We start from the raw sequence: 22552 nt of genomic DNA, 5'->3' as shown, positions 1-22552 counted from the left end.
ATGTACCGTACAACGTAGAGTTAGGAGCGATATAAACACGTTATAAAGACATATTTTATATGCCTATATCGTATAACGATAACCTATCTATCTGAATGCAAAATGTCAGCAGTTAATACAGTTAAATACATACTAACTAGTGGCAACAGTAGATGGTTTATTGTGATGAATTTGATGATTTCAAAGGACTTAAGAGTCCTCGACAAAAAGTCTACTTTTTATTTATGCGCGGCTTCTAGTTTTGTAGTGTAATAATATTATTAATGTCTAAAAGTATTTTTGTTCATTATTTTAATGTTTAATTTGAAATGACTGCAAGTGACATCGGTAGTCTAGTACTTTATTTTTATATCTAATTTTAAATTAAGAGCGAAGCAATGGATTTGTTTTGTCAATGTATTGATTTCATAACGATGTATGTGTTTCTTTGTGTCTGTGTATACACGATAAATTGTCGAAATAATGCTTCGATTTTCGACTTCAGAAACTTTTCCAGTAGGAAAATGAATCTAGTTGGTGCATTGGGGAGGTCCAGCAGTTATTAATTTAGGAAAAAGTAAATTCTTACGCAAATTCGGTTTTTTACAAAATCAATATCGGTTAAATGGTTGTTGGTGTGATTCTAATGCAAATTACATAGTAGATACGTGAAATTTTCACAGAATGTTCAATTGCCATTTCCTATACTTGATAAGATTTTCAAAATATTTCAAATCTTTTTAAGTTATTAATAAACATTTTCAATTTTCAAGTTTTTTAGTTTTTTTTTTTCTATGAATGTCTATAAAATTTTATTCGTTAAATGAAAAAGCTTCTTTTTTAAAATTTTTTTTTATAAATAAATGTATTTACAATCTGTAATATAATAAAACAATAAGTGAATTTGGGAATTTTTTTTACATGGTTCGGAAGCTGAGTGAATGGTGCGTCCATTGACATTTCTTCAAACTGTTTTTTTTTTTTTTATTTAGCGAAGTAAATCGCGGGGCCAATTTTGTTTTAGTCGACGAGGAGGGTTATCCGGCAGAGTCTTAGAGGAAAGGTTTGAAATTAGCGGGTTTGGATGATTATTTGTTTTATAATGAAATTTTGTATAGTGTCTTGAAGCGAGGGTGTGAAGAGTTGGAATGTTCAGGTCTTTGTGGATTGTATGATTTCTAACATACCAAGGTGCATTTGTCAGAAGACGGAGACTAATCGACTGAAAGGATTGGAGAAGATTTAGGTTTGAGTTTTTGGTTGAACCCCAGATTTGAATATCTTATATCAATGCAGGACGAATTAATTGTTTGTATACAAGAGTTTTATCACTAAGTAATATTTTAGAACGGAGAAGTTGACGTAGTTTATGTAGTTTTAGTTTCATAGATTTTCTTTTGGTTTATGAAAAATCTTAAAAATGTAATACAAGGCTCCTAATATATTGTTTAAATGGTAGTTAATAAATATTAAAAACACAGTCACAATTTTTTTTATAAACATTTAAAGTTTAGATTTTCCCAAATACCTAGATATCACGAAAATTAGAAAATTATTTTGAGTTTGAAATTTTCATAAAAATGTATCTTATTGAATCAAGATTTGCTAGATTTTTCATAAGTTTATTTTCATTTCTTTTTAAATTTTTATTCTATAATTTTCAATACAATTTTATTCGTTGGGTCAAAAATTTTGAAAATTGAATACAAGGTTCCCTGTATGTCATATAATATCTGTTGGAATATGTTAAAAATATATAGGCACATTTTTTATAAACGTTTAAATTTTTAAATTTCAAATTTCGACAAAATTTACAAATTATTTATTAGTTAAAAATTTATAAAACTTTCAACCTTTAAATCTAAATCACGAAATTGAAAATTGAAAACAAAGTTTTACGTAAGTAGTTAATTCAAACAGTTTTTTTATGGTTAAATTAAGTTTAAATTAGGACGTAATTAATATTAAATAACCAAGAATAACACTTTTAGTTATATCGTTGTAATTCAAAAATATTATTCGTGGATACTTGAAATTTCTAGAGTAGGTATACCTACTTAACAGTCTAATTGTAATAGTTATTGTCGTTATGACTAATGACTTATACTAATATTTTATAGTATAGTGTATATAATATGGATGACTGAGAGAGTAAAGTACATAATGAATTTGATTTGATTAATTTGAAACTTATTTTATAGGTACCTACATCTTTTTTTTTTTAATGTTTACAATATAATTATTAATATAGTACAAAATATCCTAGATTAACAAACCGTCTCCGCTCATAATAGTTTTTCGTACACAATGATATTATTATTTATTACCTATGCCATTGAATTCAAAATTAATACCATTCATTACAATCATTACAGTAACCTACTTTAAACCTAGTACCTACAGCAGCGAGCGACATCCACTTACTTACTCGCTTTTAAAAATTATATTTAAATTTATATGTTTTGGTTATAAAAATTGTCTCATACCTATTTAAATTATTTATATTAAATTTTACATCTTAAGTTAATTTCTTAAGTTTTTACTTTTTGGCATATTTTTTATTGTACTTTTCCATGATCAATATTCATGGCTATAGGAGACCCTCCACCAATTATATTGGTTGGCTGATTAAATTTGGTCTATTTGGATTTTGTAGCCTTTTGTAAATGTTGTAGCTTTTATACTCAGATTTCCATCTTTCTTGATTTGATTGCTGCTATTCTCAAACTATAATTCACATACATGTAGGTAGAAATAAATTTAGCGGAAACAAAAATCGAACTTTTTTCAATTTGATGAAAATGACTGACACCCCTAGTGTGTACTCCTTCTTTAAAAACAATTATAACTTATACTCTAATCTACTGGAGAGTAAACTATCATTCCTTACATATTCATATTTATATTCGGTAAATATTTATTTTAAAATATATTTAGTATTTTATAATATAAAATTATAAGTTGAAGAAAATGTTTTATGTTCTCGACGTTCTCGTCGTTCTCTTATTAATAATAAGGCAAAATTTATAAAGACAACTGAAATACATTCATTTAAATACATTAGGTTGTATACTGTCAAATTCGATGTTTAGTTTTTAGATTTCAATGTTCAAATTAGATAGGTACCTATTCTATTACAGTGTCAAGACTTAGCTAAAACTGAACATTTTTTTTTTATTTTTAACCACAGAATAAATTGAAAATGTGATTTTGACTAAATTATCGTTGCTTCGAAATTTTTCTAAATTTCAAATTTGACTGGTAATTTATCTAATGTATTATAATTTAAAGTATTTTAACAAAAATTGTAAATATTTTCAAAAAATATATAGCAAATTTCGATCTATAGCACAGAAATAGTTTAAAATTATCCCAATTTTGTTGAAGAAACTACATTGAGTGAAGAAAATGTTAATTTTATGAACACTGAAATTAATTTTATTTAAAATAATAATTTTTAGTTAGAACAAAAAACTAAAATTATTAATTTACGCGTGAATATCCAATTTAATATAGGTATATTTATGGAATCAAGCTCAATTCTTTTTATAATATTCTTGTAAGAAAAATGTATATGGAACATTGTCTTATATTTCAGACAAATTGTTTCAAGTACTTATAGTGTCAATATGAATATTTGATGAAAATATCAAGTCATATAAATTTCAATTTGATGATAATAAAAAATAAAAACAGACATCGTTTTACTATTATTTATTGATCATATGGCCATTAGCTGTTTGTAGCGGGGAATGGTCGGTTTGGAACTCGTAATGTATGTATGGTAAGAATTTGTTGTTAAAACCCCGGGTGGTCACCCATCCGAAAGCTAGCAGCACTGATTGGTACATATACTCAGAGCGTTTCCGCAATTGAGTGTCACACACATCGTTTTTTTTAAAACATATTTGGCTTCGTTCAGAATCTAAAAGAAATTAATAATAAATTTGATATATTTTTATAGTGCGCAAGGATTAAATTTCAAAGCGTTTTGGAGTGGTAACTTAAAAAATAATACTATAATATCTTATATTAATATAATCCATAGGTTATAAACTTTTAGAAATAGAAAAATATTTGAAACTAAAATAATACTTAAATAGTCAAAAAAATATGAGAGTAATATTATAATATATATTATACTTATTAATACCTATAGGCTATATGTAAGTAGTCTATAACTAAGTACTTTTCAATACAAATATCGCCTACAAATTTATAATTCATATAATATATATACTATTATAGAACTATGCCAACATAAATACAATATATGTCTATGCTGACTTAAGATATAGGTACATATAGCTCATATAGAAATAAATTATTAGGACATAGAGTTTAAAATTGGCGACTAGAATGCAGGTGAAAGATTCAGCTCTGTCTATAGTTCATTGTGTTGTAGACTGATTGTAGACCATAATTAGGAGGAAGTTTTTGTTCATGAGCAACTGTTATGTACCTAACTATCAAGTACTGACCTACAGTGGCGTACTGAGACCCAAAATTGGTGGGGGGGGGGTTAATTTTTAATTAACATATTGGATGACGTGACACCTGAACATAATATTCAGAATTAAATCATTCAAAAACTTCAGTGGAGGGGGTTATCCCCAATAATAAGACCCTCCCCTCCGTTAGTACGACACTGCCTACCTACCTATAAAATATGGAAAATCGATATTATATGCTCCATGGGTGTCGTGGAAGTTAATATTGAAAATGTATTTTTTTTAAATTTCTTTCGAGTATTATAAATAATGATTTTTATATTATTTTTATACAAATTATTATTTTTTTATTTCGTAAAATGAAATGAACATCTTTACATCAATAAATTCTGAGTAATATTATTCTATTCCTTTAGGTAGTCATTCCTACTTAATTTTATTTTGAATCTAAAAAAACTAAAAATTATAAAAGAAACACACATCTTTTAGAAAAACTTTCAAATTTAAAGAAAAACATGGCGTATAACCAATTACTAATTTGTACAATACACTGTCACTGCCAAAAACATTTTTAGTAACATCGCAATATTTTACTGAGGTACTTTAGTACTTACCTAAACATCTATAGGTATAGGTACTAATATTTTATATGGAATCAACATAATTTAAAATTATTACTGAAACATTAAGTCAAACAGCAATTAACATTTTATTTGTACTTATATATTAGTCTGTATAATAGGACTAAATTTTGGCTTCAGCTGAAATCAGAAATGACAGAAACACCTGAATAAAAATGTCTTGCAAATTTTGGTTTACCCAGTATGTGGGTAGTATTGGTCGAGATCCTAAGATAGATGTCTCAGTTACACTTAACTTATGGACGATTTCTCTCTATAACGGTCACATACTCACATATGACTAGCTTTACCTAATCAGTAATCGGTGTCGGTGATTACTAATCACTATATATATATTGTCACTAGACAGAAGGTAATTCCACTAACTTGCGGCTGTTGCCACTACTTACCTATCTTTAAAAATCACTTTCATGCTCAAGCACGTGACCATTTATGGGTATTACAAGAGATTTATCAACGACAAATGAATTTGTGATAATTTTTATGAAATTTACTATGAAATATGAACCAATATATTTTTATTATATTTAAATTGTATTTAAATTATATGTAAATACTAGCTTACGACATTTCAATGATCACAATAAATAAATTGTATGTATGTAATTTTTATATTGGACAATAAGGTAAAAAAAAAAAATCATTAAAATTAAAAAACAAATCAATATTAATTACCTATAAGATTCAAACTAATTAATAACACTCAAAGAAATCCTTACGCGCTTAGTTCAAAATAATTTGTATTTATAAATTAATATAGGTATACAGAGTGATTCACCGAGCATGCTCACCCCCGTATTTTTGTTTAATCATTAAATAATTTAAATGATTGTACACTTTCTGGTACAAATAAAAAATTATAGTTTATTTAAAAATTCTTAAAATCAGATTTTGAAATACTACAAAAGCTCTAAAAAAATAGTATACTTTTAAAATACACTGCCTATTCGAGTCTCTAGAAATCTATTGATGTACCTTTTATTGAAAACATTGTAAACTTCAAAGTCCATACTCAGTTCATAGATTATAGAATACAAAAAATAGCAAACAATCAGACAAACATTCACTTTTATATGTTATAATAATTTTATTTGTTTGTTTATTAATTCAAATGGGGAAAAAGCCCAGTAACAGTTTTAAATTAAACATTATAACAGAATTTAACAAAATATAGAATATATAGATAAGATGTAGTTCGTAACATATCAGACCGTCTTCGCCCAGAATCGTTTTTCATATTAGAATGTTTTATCATTGAATTCAAATAGTATAGGTATGCATTCATTTATGTGACCTACTTAATAACGATTAAAAAGATACACTCAACACTTCTACTGTGAGCTATACCACTTACTGTTCGCTTTTTATTATCTAAAATTGCATTATGTATAAATATTAATAATAAATGTACATAATGATTTCGCCATTGCCTACCTATATAATTGTCAAAATTAGGATATTAAATGTCTTAAAAAAGTTATACATGTTATAAAATTTATATAATAATAATTAAAAATGTATATTAGTTACCTACATTTAAAGAGTGGGACCTATTGTATTAAATTTTCAAGATTTTGAGATTTATTTTTTATTTTTATGTATAAGGAAAAACCAATGAAATTTGAAATTTGAAAACTTAAAATGCCTATACACATCTCAAAATTACTTTTAATAATTTAAAAATGATAGTTTAAATTAGTAGTAGTGTGATATTCAAAATTAATGTTTTTTGAATTATTTTTAATATTCATTATTTAATAACAATTGAATCAAAATAAATTTTTTATTTTAACTTTCAGTTAGCTGCAGCAATATTACAATTGTTCAGTAATTATTATTTTTTATTCCTCTATAATCACCAATTAGATACAGTTCTGAGTTCACTACCAGATAGGTACCATTCTCAAAGATGAGTATTACTGAATTCTTGTTCCTAAAAACGATGATAAATGTAATCTCTTACAATATTTTCTTTAATATTACTATTTTTTTTTAAATGTATAATTAAAAATTAAAAATTATATAAATTGTATTTATTAGTTTTTATATAATAAGATGAGGGCAATATAAAAACTTATGATTTCATTGTATTTAGATAGATAGTCTTCAACATAAGGCATACATTAAAATATTGTTTTCAATAGTTTGGCATTTATCTTAAAAAATAGATATTATTCATGCTATGAAATATGAGTGGTGGCGACTGCGGCAGTGACGCCGGTACACGCTCTGTGAACGACACTGATGAGACAGGTATAATAAATAATAGCCAAGCCACTAGAGAGCGTTAAAATGATAGTTCCATGGATATTTTTCTTTTTCTCTATTTCAAGTCAGATGTCATTTTTTTAGTGTAAGTCCTGTCAATCGCAATAAATGTTTACCGTGATGATCCATTGCCAGACTGAGCTTTAACCTAATAATTCATAAGGTCTGAAGTTGGATATAGGGATAATAACAATTGTGGTATCATTAGGTTTTCAACAAAAAGTAACTAAAACTGTTGCGTGGAATCAATACAATACCCATTAATTATCGAAAGCACTTTCAGACTTTTAGTAGCTGACCAATTTTTTTTTTACTAATTTTTCACCATTTGTGGCATGGTATTGTCGAAGAATCGTATGTTTCGCTTGTGTTTTTCTTATTACCTAAATTACCTAATAAAGAAACTGAAATATTCAAACACATACAAATGTTTATTTGAATATAGAGTAAATAGTTGTGCGCATTATCAACTTAAAATTTTCTCCCGATGATGTGTTTATAGATTTTCAGATTGCTATACACACGGCTGAAAAGCTTGTTTGGACTAAAATTATTGTAATACGAGGGGGCTGTTTCCATTTAGGACAAAATTGATGGAAAAAGATTCAAGCTGTTGGTTTAGTCAACTCATACAACACTTTAAACTCAGAAATAAGCAATATTTTAAAATATTTTTTTGGTTTGCATATTTCTAAAATCCGAAAAAGTTAGCAAATATTTTGTAAAAAATGTAATAACAATACAACCAAATGACAAGCAAATATAATTATTTTACGATTATATAATAAACACTTACATATCAGCTGATGCTACATTTCCCCGAATATTTGGTCGGAATTGGATGCTACAACCGTGCGTACAAGCAACTACCTATTGTTGTGGATCGTATCTTTCATTATTAAGGAGGGAGGAAGGTCGCAGGCCTCAAGCCTAACTATTTTAATTAAAAAAATGGTCCTGACTGCAGTCTAATTACTTTGTAAATTATGATTTTTTTGAAAATGGTGTTATGATTTAATGAAATACTTCTTATACATTGGATCTTACCAAAAAGTGTGTTTTAAATAAGTAATTATTTTTTTTCAATTGTAAAAATTCAAAATAGTATAATATTTTAAAAAGTAATTTCGAAAATCTATTGTTCAAGAAGCATAATACATGACGTAACAATTTCAAAATACTTTGGTTCATCAAAATGGTTTTTACCTTTTGTAATTCTCTGGCCGTAAGCTGGTGTATTTAATGAAATATTTTGTAGCTACGGCGCTCGGCAGCCGGCCGGCTATAATTAGATATTTTAGCCAAGATTTTATATAAATTAACGATGAAAAAAATCACAAAGAGCAACTATAGTAATTTATTTGATCGTTGTGTTTATATAATAATTAAAAATGTTTTGGAGAGCTTTTAAAACATAAATTTTTTGAAACAGGTGTTTTCTGATCTTTACTACCAGCATGTTTTGATGGGCTCACTTTTTATCTAGAACTGTCATCTTCGGAAACCGAATCATTTAAATACAAATACCTAGCTGATTAAGTTAATTAATACGATTAGTAGTTGAGGCCTAAACATGGTAATTCTAAAGGGCCTGGGTGGGTAAGCGACCAACCTGCCCTGTCAGTCCACCTCTGATCCTTACCTATATTATACATAGGACATAGGTACAAACATATTATATATTTATGTACATACTTTAAAAAATGACAAGAGCCAAGAGGTTCATTAACAATACCAGAGTATCGATAATAATGTGCATGTAACTATAAGACACACAATCGCAAGTGTGGTGGCATCACAATATTAATTAAAATTTATTGTTAGATTATGTTTATTAGTTTCCCTGCATTAAATACTGCAATACTATATTCCGCTATCAACGAATCCGTTTAATTATAATAATTGTTCATAAATTCAACTTTGAGCTTCAGCAAGCTAAAAATCCTTCAATACACATATAGGTATTCTGTGTGTGGAATTCTTTCGACATGTAATTTAAAGTATATAAATCTAAGGAAATATTTTTGGATTATATATGTATGTAATTGACATAATGATTTTAAAACCCATATGAGAGAACTGAGAGAAGAGAACCATATTCTGGCTGTGAGAGAATTATTGAGCATTATATTAATTTAAGAGAAGTCGCATCTTGAAGGTCTCTACATGTCCGTTTTAATAAGTCTAATTTCTGTAATATATCATATTAATATTAAGTAAAATACAACATTATATATGTATAAACAAACCATTAAAATTATTTTTATTTAATCAGTTAAAAACTACCTATATGCTATGTAAGTATGCACCTATTTTTATAGTGAATATTATGATAATAAGTGGTATATTGAACTCGACTATATAATTTTCATGATGTGTACTGTCTAAAGCTTTTTTGATTAAATATCCAGAACCAATGAAGGATAATCTGGATAATGTGAATAATATAGTATATTGATGCCGGTCCATAAGTAACTAAAAAAGTGTCCATTATTTTTCATATTAATCTGAATGATTGCACTGTTATTACTAATTGTACCGTTGAAAATATGATCATCTGAGCACAATAACAAATAACCAAATAGCTGTTACATTATATAATTTTCGATGAAATGTATTTTAAGTGAATTGATAAATAATTTTTATTTAAACATTTTTATAAAATGCAATCATAATAATCAAGAATATAAATCCTAATATACAGGACTGAAAACGATATGGTTAGAGGGTGTGATAGGTAAATCCTCCTATTAATTATAATATTTAATATTTTAATATTTTTAATTATTCTGCAGTTTTCAGCAGTATTATAATGTAACAATAACTAATTTTAAATATTTAAAACTAAAAATTATATTATAAAATAACTTCAGTCTATAAAGACAAATAAGCCTAGTTTCCTAGTTCCTTCTTAAAGAACCATCCAACTCATAAAATTTTCTTTGGCTTAAATTATAGTACACACCATAACGAAAAAAATGATATTGTTGGTGACTATCAAACCGCACTCTTCTTGCCGTGCAAATAATATAGGAGATCTTCTATATATTTTTCCAGACTAACATTTAAAAACAAAATTTAAGGATAACAGTTTTCAAGACTTAAAAATACTATACAAATTTCTTGACTAACTTACTTTAGGAATTTCCTCACAAATTTTCCTCATATTTTTCCTAGATAATGAATTAATGAATATAAAGTTCTTGATTGTACTAACCTTTTAAAAAATTTGTTTGCAATTGATAAAGACATTTAATATCAACTGCAATAGGTATTTTTTTAAATATTGAAAAATAATAATGTAAGACTATTTGGAATATTTCATTTCTCAAGTTTGATCCATACAAATTTTGTTGATTTGAACACAAGTACTATATATAATACATTGACTACCTACCTAACTATATCTTGTTTTCTATTTTTGAAGCATTTTCATAATGTATTATTGCTTCTTTGTTGATAAACCATAAACCCCATTACCAAACTGATGAGTACTTTTATCATTATATCAAAAATGAATATTTGCTTTTATGTTTTAAAAATCTGCAATTCAATTTGAATCTTACATCATTATCTAATCCTACAAATAAAATTAGTGGTGGGATTTTTCAATTTTTTTTTTTTTTGGGGGGCAATATGCAAAATTTATATTTATTGTACATGGATAAATATGTAAAATAATTCCAACTTAACTTGTTAAAATTAAAATTATTAATAATAATTAATTAAGAAAAATGCTGTGTATTATGTTAGGTTTCGGCTCGTATCAACTTGACGTTGGTGACAATAGATCATCAGCATTAAGTCAGCCATCTGTGAGCAGATGTATCGTTGAAGTATCAAATGCTTTAAATTAATCGGATATCATAAAATGATGTATAAGCTTCCCTGATAGTTTTCAAAAATTAAATGCAGTAAATAGAAGGTAATTAATTTTCACTCATATCTGACTAAAATCTTTATGGTACCTATACTATGTGTACTAAAAAATAATATATTTTTACGTAAATTGAACCTTGTATGATTTTCAAATTGCTATATTTGTTCTAAACATAAACATATATCTTGATAAAAAAAAAAGGAGTTTCAGGGGTCATAGGGACTATATAGACTGTACACATGTTGCTATATTTATACCTCTTTTAGAAGAGTTATATGCTGAACACATTTATGTGAACCACAAGGGTTACCATAGCATTAATACACAATTAGCAAGTTATTAAGGAACATTACGTAGTATAATTTATTTTTCAGTGTGTACTTTTTATTGAATATAAATATAAGTAGAAGTGTAGAATCATATTGTACCTAGAACTTTAAAATTGAGTTGAATTGACAAGATAAATAGATTCAATATAAGTTATAACAAGTTCAATATTAGCTATTGACCAAAAAAAAAGGCCATTGTTCGTTTAATTTTAAGATATGACATTATGGTTCAGTTATTGACGAAAGATTTGTGACTCTAATGCAAGAATAATAAATTTTAATCATAAATAATCTGGTAGCAATATATGGCAGCAAAGTATGATATCCACTTACATGAAAAATTTGTAAGACAATGAACATGTTTCATATGATGTATTAAGTAGGAATAATAATTTTTATATTTACAAAATATAAATAATCTTCAACAATATTACTGTAGTTAATAAGTATTTTGTAAACAGAAAATAATTTTGGATCTTCTAATCATAGTAATCTTGTCATAAGGCAATTCAGGATACCATTTAGACCTTGACTGTTGGCTTCTAACACCATTAAGTGATACGATTTCTGATACACCTGATACTTCATTTAATAAGTGGTTGACTAGTACACCGTGGACCATTAAAATATGTAATGGGATCTTAAAAATGAGAATTAAGTATTCAAAATTAAATTTAAAAAAATAATAATTATTATAATCATATATTAGAATAATTGTTAAATATTAAAAATGTTTTTATTAGATGTTTATTAAATTATTATTTTTTGAATCATTTTCATACTCTAGCCCAGCGTTTCCCAAAATTTTTCTCTTCCGAACCCCTTAATAAAAATTTATATTCATAACAATAATAAATAATAATACTAAAGTGATTACTTTATTTTTTTGAACTTAATGCACAGATTTTTATGATAAAAAAAATGGATAAAAATAGATAATATATATTGTTTGTATAATAAATAACTAGTATGTTCAATGTGACGGATCGTGTTGTTTCTTTGATGCTAAATCTAGTATGTTAGGATCTATATTAGAAAATGAAATACGTAAATCTAATTCTATATTTAATCGATTTCTATATTTATTTTTAGTATATACTTAAGTTGAAAATCATTTTTCACAGAGATAAGATGTTGAAAAAAGCATCAATAGTCTTATTGTTGCTTCTGATATTTTTGTATACTCATATTTTAAACTCAACCAAAAAAAAGACAAAGGAGATTCTTTGAAAACCGTTTTTAAATTAAAATTGATTTTCTGATGTTGTTGTTAAACCAATAATTTCAAGGACATCTGCATTAAAAAGATCTACTACCCAATTTTTATTTTTTTCAGGAACTGGAAAATATTTTCGAAATGAATATTTCAAAATTTAGAGGCGTTTAATAATTATATATTTCTACGTTCTGAGGAAAAACTTCATTTGATGATTCTAAAAATGCATAAAGAGTTGGAAAGTGGTAAAAATTGTTTTGAAGTGAACGTTTTCTCCACAGCTTAAGTTTTTTTAATATGTCTACAATGTTATCCTCCACGTGAAAATTACTATCTTCTTTCCCTTGTAAACTCATATTTAACGAGTTCAGATAATTAAAAATATCAGCTAAATAAACCACTGTACAGAGCCATTTAAAATTATTAAATATTTAGTATCTACCATAGAGTCATTTCATAAACATGTATATATATATATATATATACATGGTGATTCATGGAGCGTACAACACTCATTATTTCCAAAAGTGTAAATGTTTTTGAAAATATAATTTTATATAGCTTCAAGTCGTTTACAAAACAACGTTTTTATTAAAAATTATATTTTTAACATTTTTTTATCCCTATAATTTTTTAAGTATTTTACTTTTTTGAATGACAACATGTAGTTTTAATTTGATATTCCAAAACAGAATATTGTTTTAAGTAATTTTATATATAAATATTGAATTGAGGGCGAGTAGTTTACGAGATATAGGTATTTAAAGTTTAGATGAGTGGAGTAGAGTGGTACGGGGTTACCCCGCGACATATTTGTTCACTACTCCGCTCATCTAAACTTTAAATATTTATAATTCATAAACTACTTACCTTAAATTCTATTTTTATGTATCGAAATACTTAGAAAAATATTCTGTTTTGGAATATCAAATTAAAACTACATGTTGTCATTCAAAAAAGTAAAAAACTTAAAAAATTATAAGGATAAAAAAATGTTAAAAATATAATTTTTTAATAAAAACATGGTTTTGTAAACGACTTGAAGTTATGTAAAATTATATTTTCAAAAACATTTACACTTTTGGAAATAATGAGTGTTGTACACTTCATAAATCACCCCGTATACAGTTGCCTCAAAGTTATTAATTACAGAAAAAACAGAATAATGGATTAATGATGTTTGTAAAATAATTTATAAATTCTAAATACAAATGCCTATTTAAAGGAGAAAATTCAAAAGTTTGAAATCTATCACAACTTGATATACCAACACTTGGAAAATAAAAATAGTAATTTTTCGATATAAATAATTAAAATAGGAGACGTAACAAAGGCCAACAGTGTTAGCGGGCTATAAGATACTATTATCAGAATTTGGCAGTTGGCACCACTGCTAATCACATGAGAATACGGTTCCTCGGTAGTCCATTAAATAATATAATACGTCAGAACACTTTACAGTATAGTACGGATGGTGTATCGATCTGTTCATATTCCACTATACCGTTCCACCCTTAATCTCTCCCTACCAACGACCCTCTCTGTGACTCAACCCACGGACGCTGAAATAGTAGCGCTGCGTACGATAATCATTTATTCTTTGTTTACGCTTTTACGCCAACCTAGCTACGAATACGTTCAACTGATAATTGTATCATACAGCGGATATACTCTAAGCTAACCTAAATTTTCCACGTTTTTGATTCTTTAATAGTCGCAAGTCGCACTAAAATTGAGTTTCAGCACTTCAAATATAATCAGTAAAAATGAATGCACCACCGAAGTTTGAATCGTTTTTATTGTATGACGGAGAAAAAAAGTGAGTTTCCTAAATTATTATTATGTATACATATATATTTAGTAGAGGAAGATAATATCTTTTTAGAATCGTCAAAGAATTGGACACAAAAGTTTTGAACGCAGCAATATTCACTATAAACAAAGAAGATCACACATTGGGAAATTTGATCAGGAAGTAAGTGATAACGACTGAAGTTAGTCATAAATCATTAACCAATAACCATTATTTCATTGTTATTGTTTTGAATAAATAATAATATATATTATTTTTGTTTTGAATAGCCAACTACTTAAAGACCCCAATGTACTATTTGCCGGGTATAAACTGTCCCATCCTCTGGAACATAAATTTGAACTTCGTATACAAACAAGCTGCCCCGAGTATACACCACAAGATGCATTAACCAACTCATTAACTGATCTTTTGGCTGAACTATCTTTGTTCGAAGAGCGTTTCAAGGTACCTAATAATTTTTGTTAATAATAATAATTTTATAATTTATTTTAAATCCAATGTGTATATTTCTAATTTCAACACATTTAGTGGATATTAATTTTCTATAGGTATGATATCACCATTAAAAAGTAGAATCCATAACTTTTGTATATACCAATAAATGTTCAATTAATTTCACAGAAATTGTTGGGAAGTTTTTTGGATAAGAATCATTTATTATCTTGTTCAACAGCTGTTGTGGTACTATTTCTTTACGATTTTATAAAGTTTTATTTATCGTTATCTATACTCTATTCAGAATAAGAATTCCCACTCACTTGACGAAAACTCGTCTCGTTCGCGCATGTTTGTTGCCACCAGCTGGCGTTGATGTCAGCAGCGCCGCCGCCGCCGACATTCCGCAGATGTATACACGGCGGCAGCTGTCGATGTCGACAGGTGACGGCAGCCGTCGACAACTAGCGACCAATCACAGCGCGACCGATACTCGCCAGGGGAGTCTGACGGATGCCGGCGGCTCAGTTGCATGCGCGAAAGTGGGAATTATTATGCTGAATAGAGTATACCTACTAGACTAGTAGTACTAGTGTATTATTTATTTATTATTACGGATTATTTTATTTTTTACTTCAGAACGGGAGGGGGGAGAAGATAATTTCAAAATTGAAATGGGGTAAGCACACCATAGCTCTGTCCCAGATTCCTTTAAATATAGTTAGTATAATTAAATCTTAATAATATTAACCGCTAATTTAGTATTTCTTACAAATGATTGTTATAAAATTAAAACTAAATAAATTACATCAGTCATAATTACTCGAAGGCTATCGCTGAGCCACTGAGAAAGTGTTTTAAATCTAACTGCATATCTGTACATTTTATTTATTACAATGGGATTCAGGTTTTGATTTGTATATGTTTATTTGTCTGAATGATTTCAGAACTTTTAAATGTTTTTCTAGCGGGTGTAAGTGAAATAGAATAACTTGGAGGTGTTAATAATTTATCAATGAGTTATTGATCTTTATTCTTTAATTGTTGTCATTAATTTGTATATCATGCATGTGGTAACTAAAACAATTTGATAATTTAATCTCTTTCCTGTTTATTATTATTCTTCCTATAAACTTTAGCTAGAAATTTATCACCAACATTAAATTATGTTATCATATTGCCATCATTGTTCATTTGAGATATTTTTATTGCTCAATGACTAGATACTTAAGGTATTTGTATTGAGTAGTAACGTGTCAAAATAAAGTCTAACATTTGCTAATTTAGTGTTTCTCGTAATGTTAAACGAGATGTATTATAAGTTATTACAATACATCAAAAGAAATGTAATTAATTGAATCGATTGTAGATTTTGGAGTAATTGACTATTGTGATAAAATATCAGCTATATTGTTTTTAGATAATATTTTCCGTGAAAAAGGTTGTCAATTTTTATGTTCATTCTTGAGTTTGTAGTTGTTATCATTTTGTATTAGCATTGATTATAGAATAGACAGATAGCCCATGCAATGTTAATATTTGGTGACCATGCGTAGGATGCAACCACTATGGAGCGCTAGTGTAGTTGGGATGCAAGGAGGTGGTACCCCCATCATAGATGTTTGCCATGGATATGCGGGGAAGGGAAGAGGTGGCTTATCGCGAAGTGCCGATCTAAAAATAGAGTAATAATAAGAAACTGAAGATATACTGAAATGATTGGAAATAATAATTTTATTATATTATCATTTATTACTATCTTGTTCATTGTGGAACAACCGCTTTCCGAATTTTCTTGTTTTTTGAGTTTTTAGTTGCATTTGCATTTACAATTAAAAATTCTTAAACATGTCTGGAAATAAATGCCAATATTTAAATTGTGGAAAATCAAAGAAAATGTTTCCAAATTTAAAAATGTATCGTTTTCCAAAAGATGATAGAAAAGAAGTATGGATAATACATTCAGGTGAGTAATTAATTTTAAATTTTAATTTTTCTGTACCATTGCGAATATTTATAATTTTTTTTACACATATTTTTTTATATCTACACAGGAAACACAAGTTTGTTTTCTGTTGATCCAGATAAACTCCACAATAGGTACATTTGTCAAGAACATTTCCCACCCGAAAGCTTTGTACAAAATTTTACTCAAAATCGTTTGATAGATACTGCTATTCCCTATAATTATCAATCTAAAACACAGCCATCTACATCATCAGGCATTAACCAGAATGATGAATCTCAGCAGGAGTATAATATAATGTCAACCCCAACTAAAACATATACACACTCAAAACCAGACATGGTAGAGTTAGTTTTTCCGAGCCCCCCTTCAACTTTTTCTACACCTCAAAAAATTAAAATAACAAATATAATTGACATGCCTAGCCCAAATTTAAAAAGGAAATCTGATTTGATAGAAATAGATACACCTAGAAAAATCAATTTAAAACAAAAATTAAAACTAAAAAACAAATTAATTCATAATAAAATAACTCAAATTTCAAAATTAAAAAAAAGAGTCAAAACTTTTAAAACACATAATAATGCTAAGAATTTAATAAATATGCATAACTTTCCATCAATTAATTCTAAGGCAATGGTAACGATGCAATTAAAAGATAGGAGTCGTCCGTGGACATTAAATGAAAAAAATTTAGCTTTAAACTTATATTATAAATCACCAACAGCATATAAATTTTTACGTTCACAAAAAGTTAATTTACCTGGGCCATCAACTATTCGTCGTTGGATTGGTCAATCAAAATTCTTACCAGGTTTTAGTAAATTATTTTTCAGTCATATACAAAAAAAATTTGAGTCATCTGATTATAAAGAAAAAGCTTGCACTGTTTGTTTTGATGAAATGTATATAAAAGAATTTATAGAATATTCCAAAGAATTTGATTTTATTGAAGGTTTTGAAGATTTAGGTCATTATGGGAGGACCAATAAAAGTGCTAACTGTGTTTTAGTATTTATGGCTCGAGGTATTTACTCTACATGGAAATTTCCAATTGCATATTTTCTTGTTCATTCTGGAGTTAACAAAACAATTTTAAAAAATTTAATAATTGATGTTTTACAAAAGTTATTTGAGGTTGGGTTGTGTCCCAAAATTATAGTTTGCGATCAAGGCACAAACAACCAAAGCACTTTAAAATCATTAAATATTTCAGAAGATAATCCATTTTTTTTTATCAACAACAATAAAATTTTTTCTTTGTTTGATGTTCCTCATTTACTTAAAAGTATTAGAAATAATTTAATTAATGCCTGTTATATAAAAGATAATAAAATAATCTCATTTGATGATATAAAAAAAACATATGAGTTGGACAAACAAAATCATAAAAGTAAGTCTCTCATCAAAATAACAGATGCACATATTTACCCTAATTCTTTTCAAAAAATGCGTGTTAAATTAGCAGTACAATTATTAAGCAATTCCATGGCCGCAGCAATCCGAACTTGTATACAAACAGGACAATTTCAAAGTAACACTTCATCGAATACTGCAGATTTTATTGAGTTTATTAATAACTTATTTGATTGTTTAAATAGTAAATCTTTATATAGTCATAATCCATACCTCTGTGCATTAACTGATCTAGGTACTGTAAAAAAATTTTTAATAGAAGCTTCACAATACTTCACAAATTTACAAAAATTAAAAAAAGGAAAATTATCTCAACCTCCCTGTTTTAAAGGGCTTACACAGACCATTAAAGGTGTATTGCAATTTTTTGAAGCAGAGAAATCTAATGATATTGTATTTTTAATGACTAATCGTTTAAATCAGGATGTTTTAGAAAACCTCTTTAGTATTTTTCGACAAAATGGTGGTTATAACAAAAACCCAACAGCTAAAACAATCAGAACTTCCATAAGAAGTAATTGTATTTTTTCTTTATGTACATCAAAAGCGACAAATTGTGAGGAAACCCAAGAAGATGATAATCCAATTATAATTGACCCAGTTAGTTCACTAAATAAAATAAATTTTAACAGTTCAAAATTATCATCTGATTCCGACACAGAATGTAATTCTAATTTATCTCTCTGTTTTTTTTCATCTGACGAGGACTCAAATAATACTGATAGTAATATTGATGTCACTTTAGAAGACTGTTCTGTAACATATTTCGCAGGATATTTGGGCTATAAATGTATGAAAAAATTTAATTGTAACCAATGTCAACTTGAACTATTTGTTGATAAAAACTTAAATGATAAAAAGCAGTTGCATCTTCTTAATAAAAATTATACTTCAATTGATAATGAAAGTGGACTTAAAGCACCATCAAATAGTTTAAATAATGTAGTAAATAAAATTTTAAATATTTTTGAAAGCAATTATAAAAACTATTTGCATAAAAAGAAAATAAAATTTCAACTAATTGAGCGCTTAAAAAATAATAATACAATTAAAAAATGGCTTGATGAATCATTGACAAACTGCATAGATCATAAAATGTACATAATTGAACAAATTTTAATTTGTAAAATATTTAATAAAACAAAATTATTTTCAACTACCACAAAATTAGCAAAACTTTCTAAATTAAAAATATTAAACCATATTTAAATAAATTAAATACATTTTTTCTTGTTCTGACCTTGTACCTATTTGCATAAAACAATATAGAAGCAGTCTTAACTGTCCTTTTTAGGACAATTCACATCAACTACATTAAATAGTTCTTTTCAGGACTAAGGATCAATTACATTAAATAGTTCTTTTCAGGACTTTGCTTTGATTTTTAAATAGTTCTTTTCAGGACTATTTGCATCAATTACATTAAACTGTCTTTTTTAGGACAATTCACATCAACTACATTAAACAGTTCTTTTCAGGATTAAGCATTGATTTTTATTATATTAAACAGTTCTTTTCAGGACTTAGCATTAAATTTTTAAATAGTCTTTTTTAAGACTATTTGTTTCATTTTTATTAAACGGTTCTTTTCAGAACCAACAAACATCACAATTTACTTTTATTCTAATAATTATGCTTCAATATAAATGTATAAATGTATTTTACCCTTATTTTGTGTTTTTTTAATAATAAAGACAATTTTTTTATTCTTTAAACCTAGTATTTTATTTCTAATCCAGTTTAGCAATCTTGGTATATCTTCACTTAGAATCGTTTTTCATCATATTATATAGACTTATAGTTGGTTTCTAAACTTAACACATTCAGTATGTACTTATAATAACAAAACACAACTATTATTTTATTTATAAATTATATTAATAATTTAATTATGTATATTATTTGTTGTTATTGAGTTTTTATTCATTTTAAAATTTGAACACAAAAATACAAAACAATGTATTTTATAAAGTATGAAAATACAATAAAATTAAAAATTACAATATGGTTAAAGATTTGCTTTATTTTTAAAAATGGTAAATCTAGTATAGTATGTAATGTTCAATTAAATATTTCCGCCCAAAGCAGATTTTACTGAATCGTAACATTCCAAACATCCAAACAAAATTGATCTTTCGTAATGAAATTAATTAATTGTTGCTTTCTGTAGTAGAATTCGGCATAAAAATTAACAATTTTGTGAATATACTATTTAGCGATTGTGGCAATCATAGCGCAATGCTCAGAAAATAATAAATATAGGTTTATCCATGATAAAGTCATTAATAGGCTTATCGCTTTTTCTGTCACTACCTCAAACCGGTCTAGGAATAATATTATATTATTCGCCGTCAGTAGTAATAATATAAAATTAATTCATGCAACGCTACCTACCGGCAGCTATCATAATTAAAATTGTAGTCGCCGAAAATCCCTATAGCATGGTCTATCTGTCTATTCTATAATCAATGGTATTAGTATGAATAAAACACACAAAGCTTCTAATGCAATGGCGATTACAACTTACAGCTAAAAATTAATAAATGTTCTAACATTATCTATTAATAATTATGCTCCTTGTCAATTTTTTTGTGGGTTATCAAGATTTATAATAAATTGTCAACTGTTTAAATCGTAATGGTTTAGCTATGTAAACAATTGTCTACTCCTCAGTAATATCATTATAAACAGCGTTCATCATATTCGTAAATTTGTTGAAAATGCATTTTTTGAAAATATAACGAAATATGTAGAAGTAAGCGAAGTCTTTAAACCTAATTTCACAATTTCATGAAACAAATTTATATCTTACCAGGAGTAGCATACAACTACTTAATACCGATCCTCAATCAATAAATACCCATAGGTATATTGTGTAACATATTGTATTATGTGTTCTATCTATAATGTCTAAAAATTAATTATTAAATTTAAAAATTGTTTATTTGTTTTAGGACGCTCTAAAGCAGAAAAAAGACGAAGGTTTCGATTAAAGATAAATATTGAAGTTAATAATGTCCAGTAAAATAAGAATTACTAATTAATAAATTATAAATTGCCATCATTTACAGTCTTTGAAACATTTTTAATCTATCATCAGTTTTATTAATTTATTTGTACCTACAGCATCCAGTTCCAGTATCTAGGTATAGTAGCTAGTAAGTAGTAGGTAAAGAATAAACCTGAAGTAGAGTTTAATATATTCAACGTGTTGTAAAATGGATATCAACACTACCGACCTTTATTTACCTAAATATTAAATTATTTAAATTATTAAATAATACATTTATGGAACATGGATAAACGCATTGAAGCGGTTAGGATAATAACAACTATTAAGTAATAGTGATATATTTCTGGATAGAGAGGGGTTGTCCAGAAGTATATTTAAGGAGACACATACTCTAACCATACCTCCCATTCATGTGTGTATACAGGGGGTGTCAAACTGTCAACCCCCTGAAATGATTTTCCTAATATAGTAATATTCATATATATTTACTTCTGAATAAATGACATACATACAATTAGCATAATAATAGTCAAAATAAAAATAATGAATAAGGACGAAGAAATTGTTGGTGTATAATTTGTGTTGCTTTATTTTGTTACATCTCTGAAATCGAATACACCAAAAGAATCCTTATATACTCAGGATGATCTTTAATAGCAAACTCTCGTGGAAGCCTCACCTCAAAAATCTCAAAACTGAATGTAAGAACAGAATGAAAGTCATCAAAACGTTGTCTCGGGGTTCAGTCTTCTCACTATATACAAAATCGCCCATATCATCCAAAATCGACTATGGTTCATTAATCTACTAATCAACCAACTCTAACATCTTGCCACTATTGAACCTATTAATTAATAATGAAGGAATCAGACTATCCATAGGATTTTTCCGTACCAGTCCAGTTCCCAGTATTCTTTATATCGCAGGTGAGCCTCCTCTATAGATTCAAAGAAATGAAGAAATACACTACAAAACAAAAACCTTGAACACCACATAGGATCAAAAATATTAACCTCCTCTTCTAGCCTCAAAACATCAATGAATCGTGAAAAAATCATAGATGCATACATCAAACTGTGTAATAATTCAAACTGCCTTATCAACACAGACATCTTTTCTCCATTTACAACAACTCCCTTCTG

The 22552-nt window shown here is 27.2% G+C and overlaps 2 protein-coding genes across 2 annotated transcripts; both read left to right on the top strand.

The window, feature by feature from the left end:
• The first annotated feature begins 302 nt into the window (after nt 1–302).
• On the top strand, nt 303–21452 carry LOC107169621 (DNA-directed RNA polymerase II subunit RPB11-like). Its single transcript, XM_089216533.1, has 5 exons — nt 303–415; nt 14479–14583; nt 14650–14739; nt 14847–15024; nt 21352–21452. The coding sequence occupies exons 2-5, from the start codon at nt 14531–14533 to the stop codon at nt 21388–21390; spliced, it is 360 nt and encodes a 119-aa protein (XP_089072659.1). The 5' UTR covers nt 303–415; nt 14479–14530; the 3' UTR covers nt 21391–21452.
• LOC149060710 (uncharacterized) lies at nt 16519–20112 on the top strand. Its single transcript, XM_089216708.1, has 2 exons — nt 16519–16981; nt 17070–20112. Exons 1-2 carry the CDS (start codon nt 16864–16866, stop codon nt 19604–19606), a joined length of 2655 nt encoding a protein of 884 aa, XP_089072834.1. The 5' UTR covers nt 16519–16863; the 3' UTR covers nt 19607–20112.
• Nucleotides 21453–22552: the final 1100 nt, after the last annotated feature.

The sequence above is a fragment of the Diuraphis noxia genome, unplaced genomic scaffold (genome assembly GCF_037042655.1).
Source record: "Diuraphis noxia isolate RWA-SAM2 unplaced genomic scaffold, SU_Dnox_SAM2 contig0001, whole genome shotgun sequence".
In the NCBI taxonomy this organism is placed as follows: Eukaryota; Metazoa; Arthropoda; class Insecta; order Hemiptera; family Aphididae; genus Diuraphis; species Diuraphis noxia.
Note: the sequence above shows the minus strand (reverse complement) of the source record. Positions and strands in the feature narration are given on the sequence as shown.

Bases quoted from the DNA above. Each gene is read 5' to 3' on its own strand.
- LOC107169621 (XM_089216533.1), top strand. From the start codon at position 14,531: ATGAATGCACCACCGAAGTTTGAATCGTTTTTATTGTATGACGGAGAA. The intron at 14,584-14,649 runs GTGAGTTTCCTA...ATATCTTTTTAG, and splicing joins TTGTATGACGGAGAAAAAAA to AATCGTCAAAGAATTGGACA. The intron at 15,025-21,351 runs GTACCTAATAAT...TATTTGTTTTAG, and splicing joins TGTTCGAAGAGCGTTTCAAG to GACGCTCTAAAGCAGAAAAA.
- LOC149060710 (XM_089216708.1), top strand. From the start codon at position 16,864: ATGTCTGGAAATAAATGCCAATATTTAAATTGTGGAAAATCAAAGAAA. The intron at 16,982-17,069 runs GTGAGTAATTAA...ATATCTACACAG, and splicing joins AGTATGGATAATACATTCAG to GAAACACAAGTTTGTTTTCT.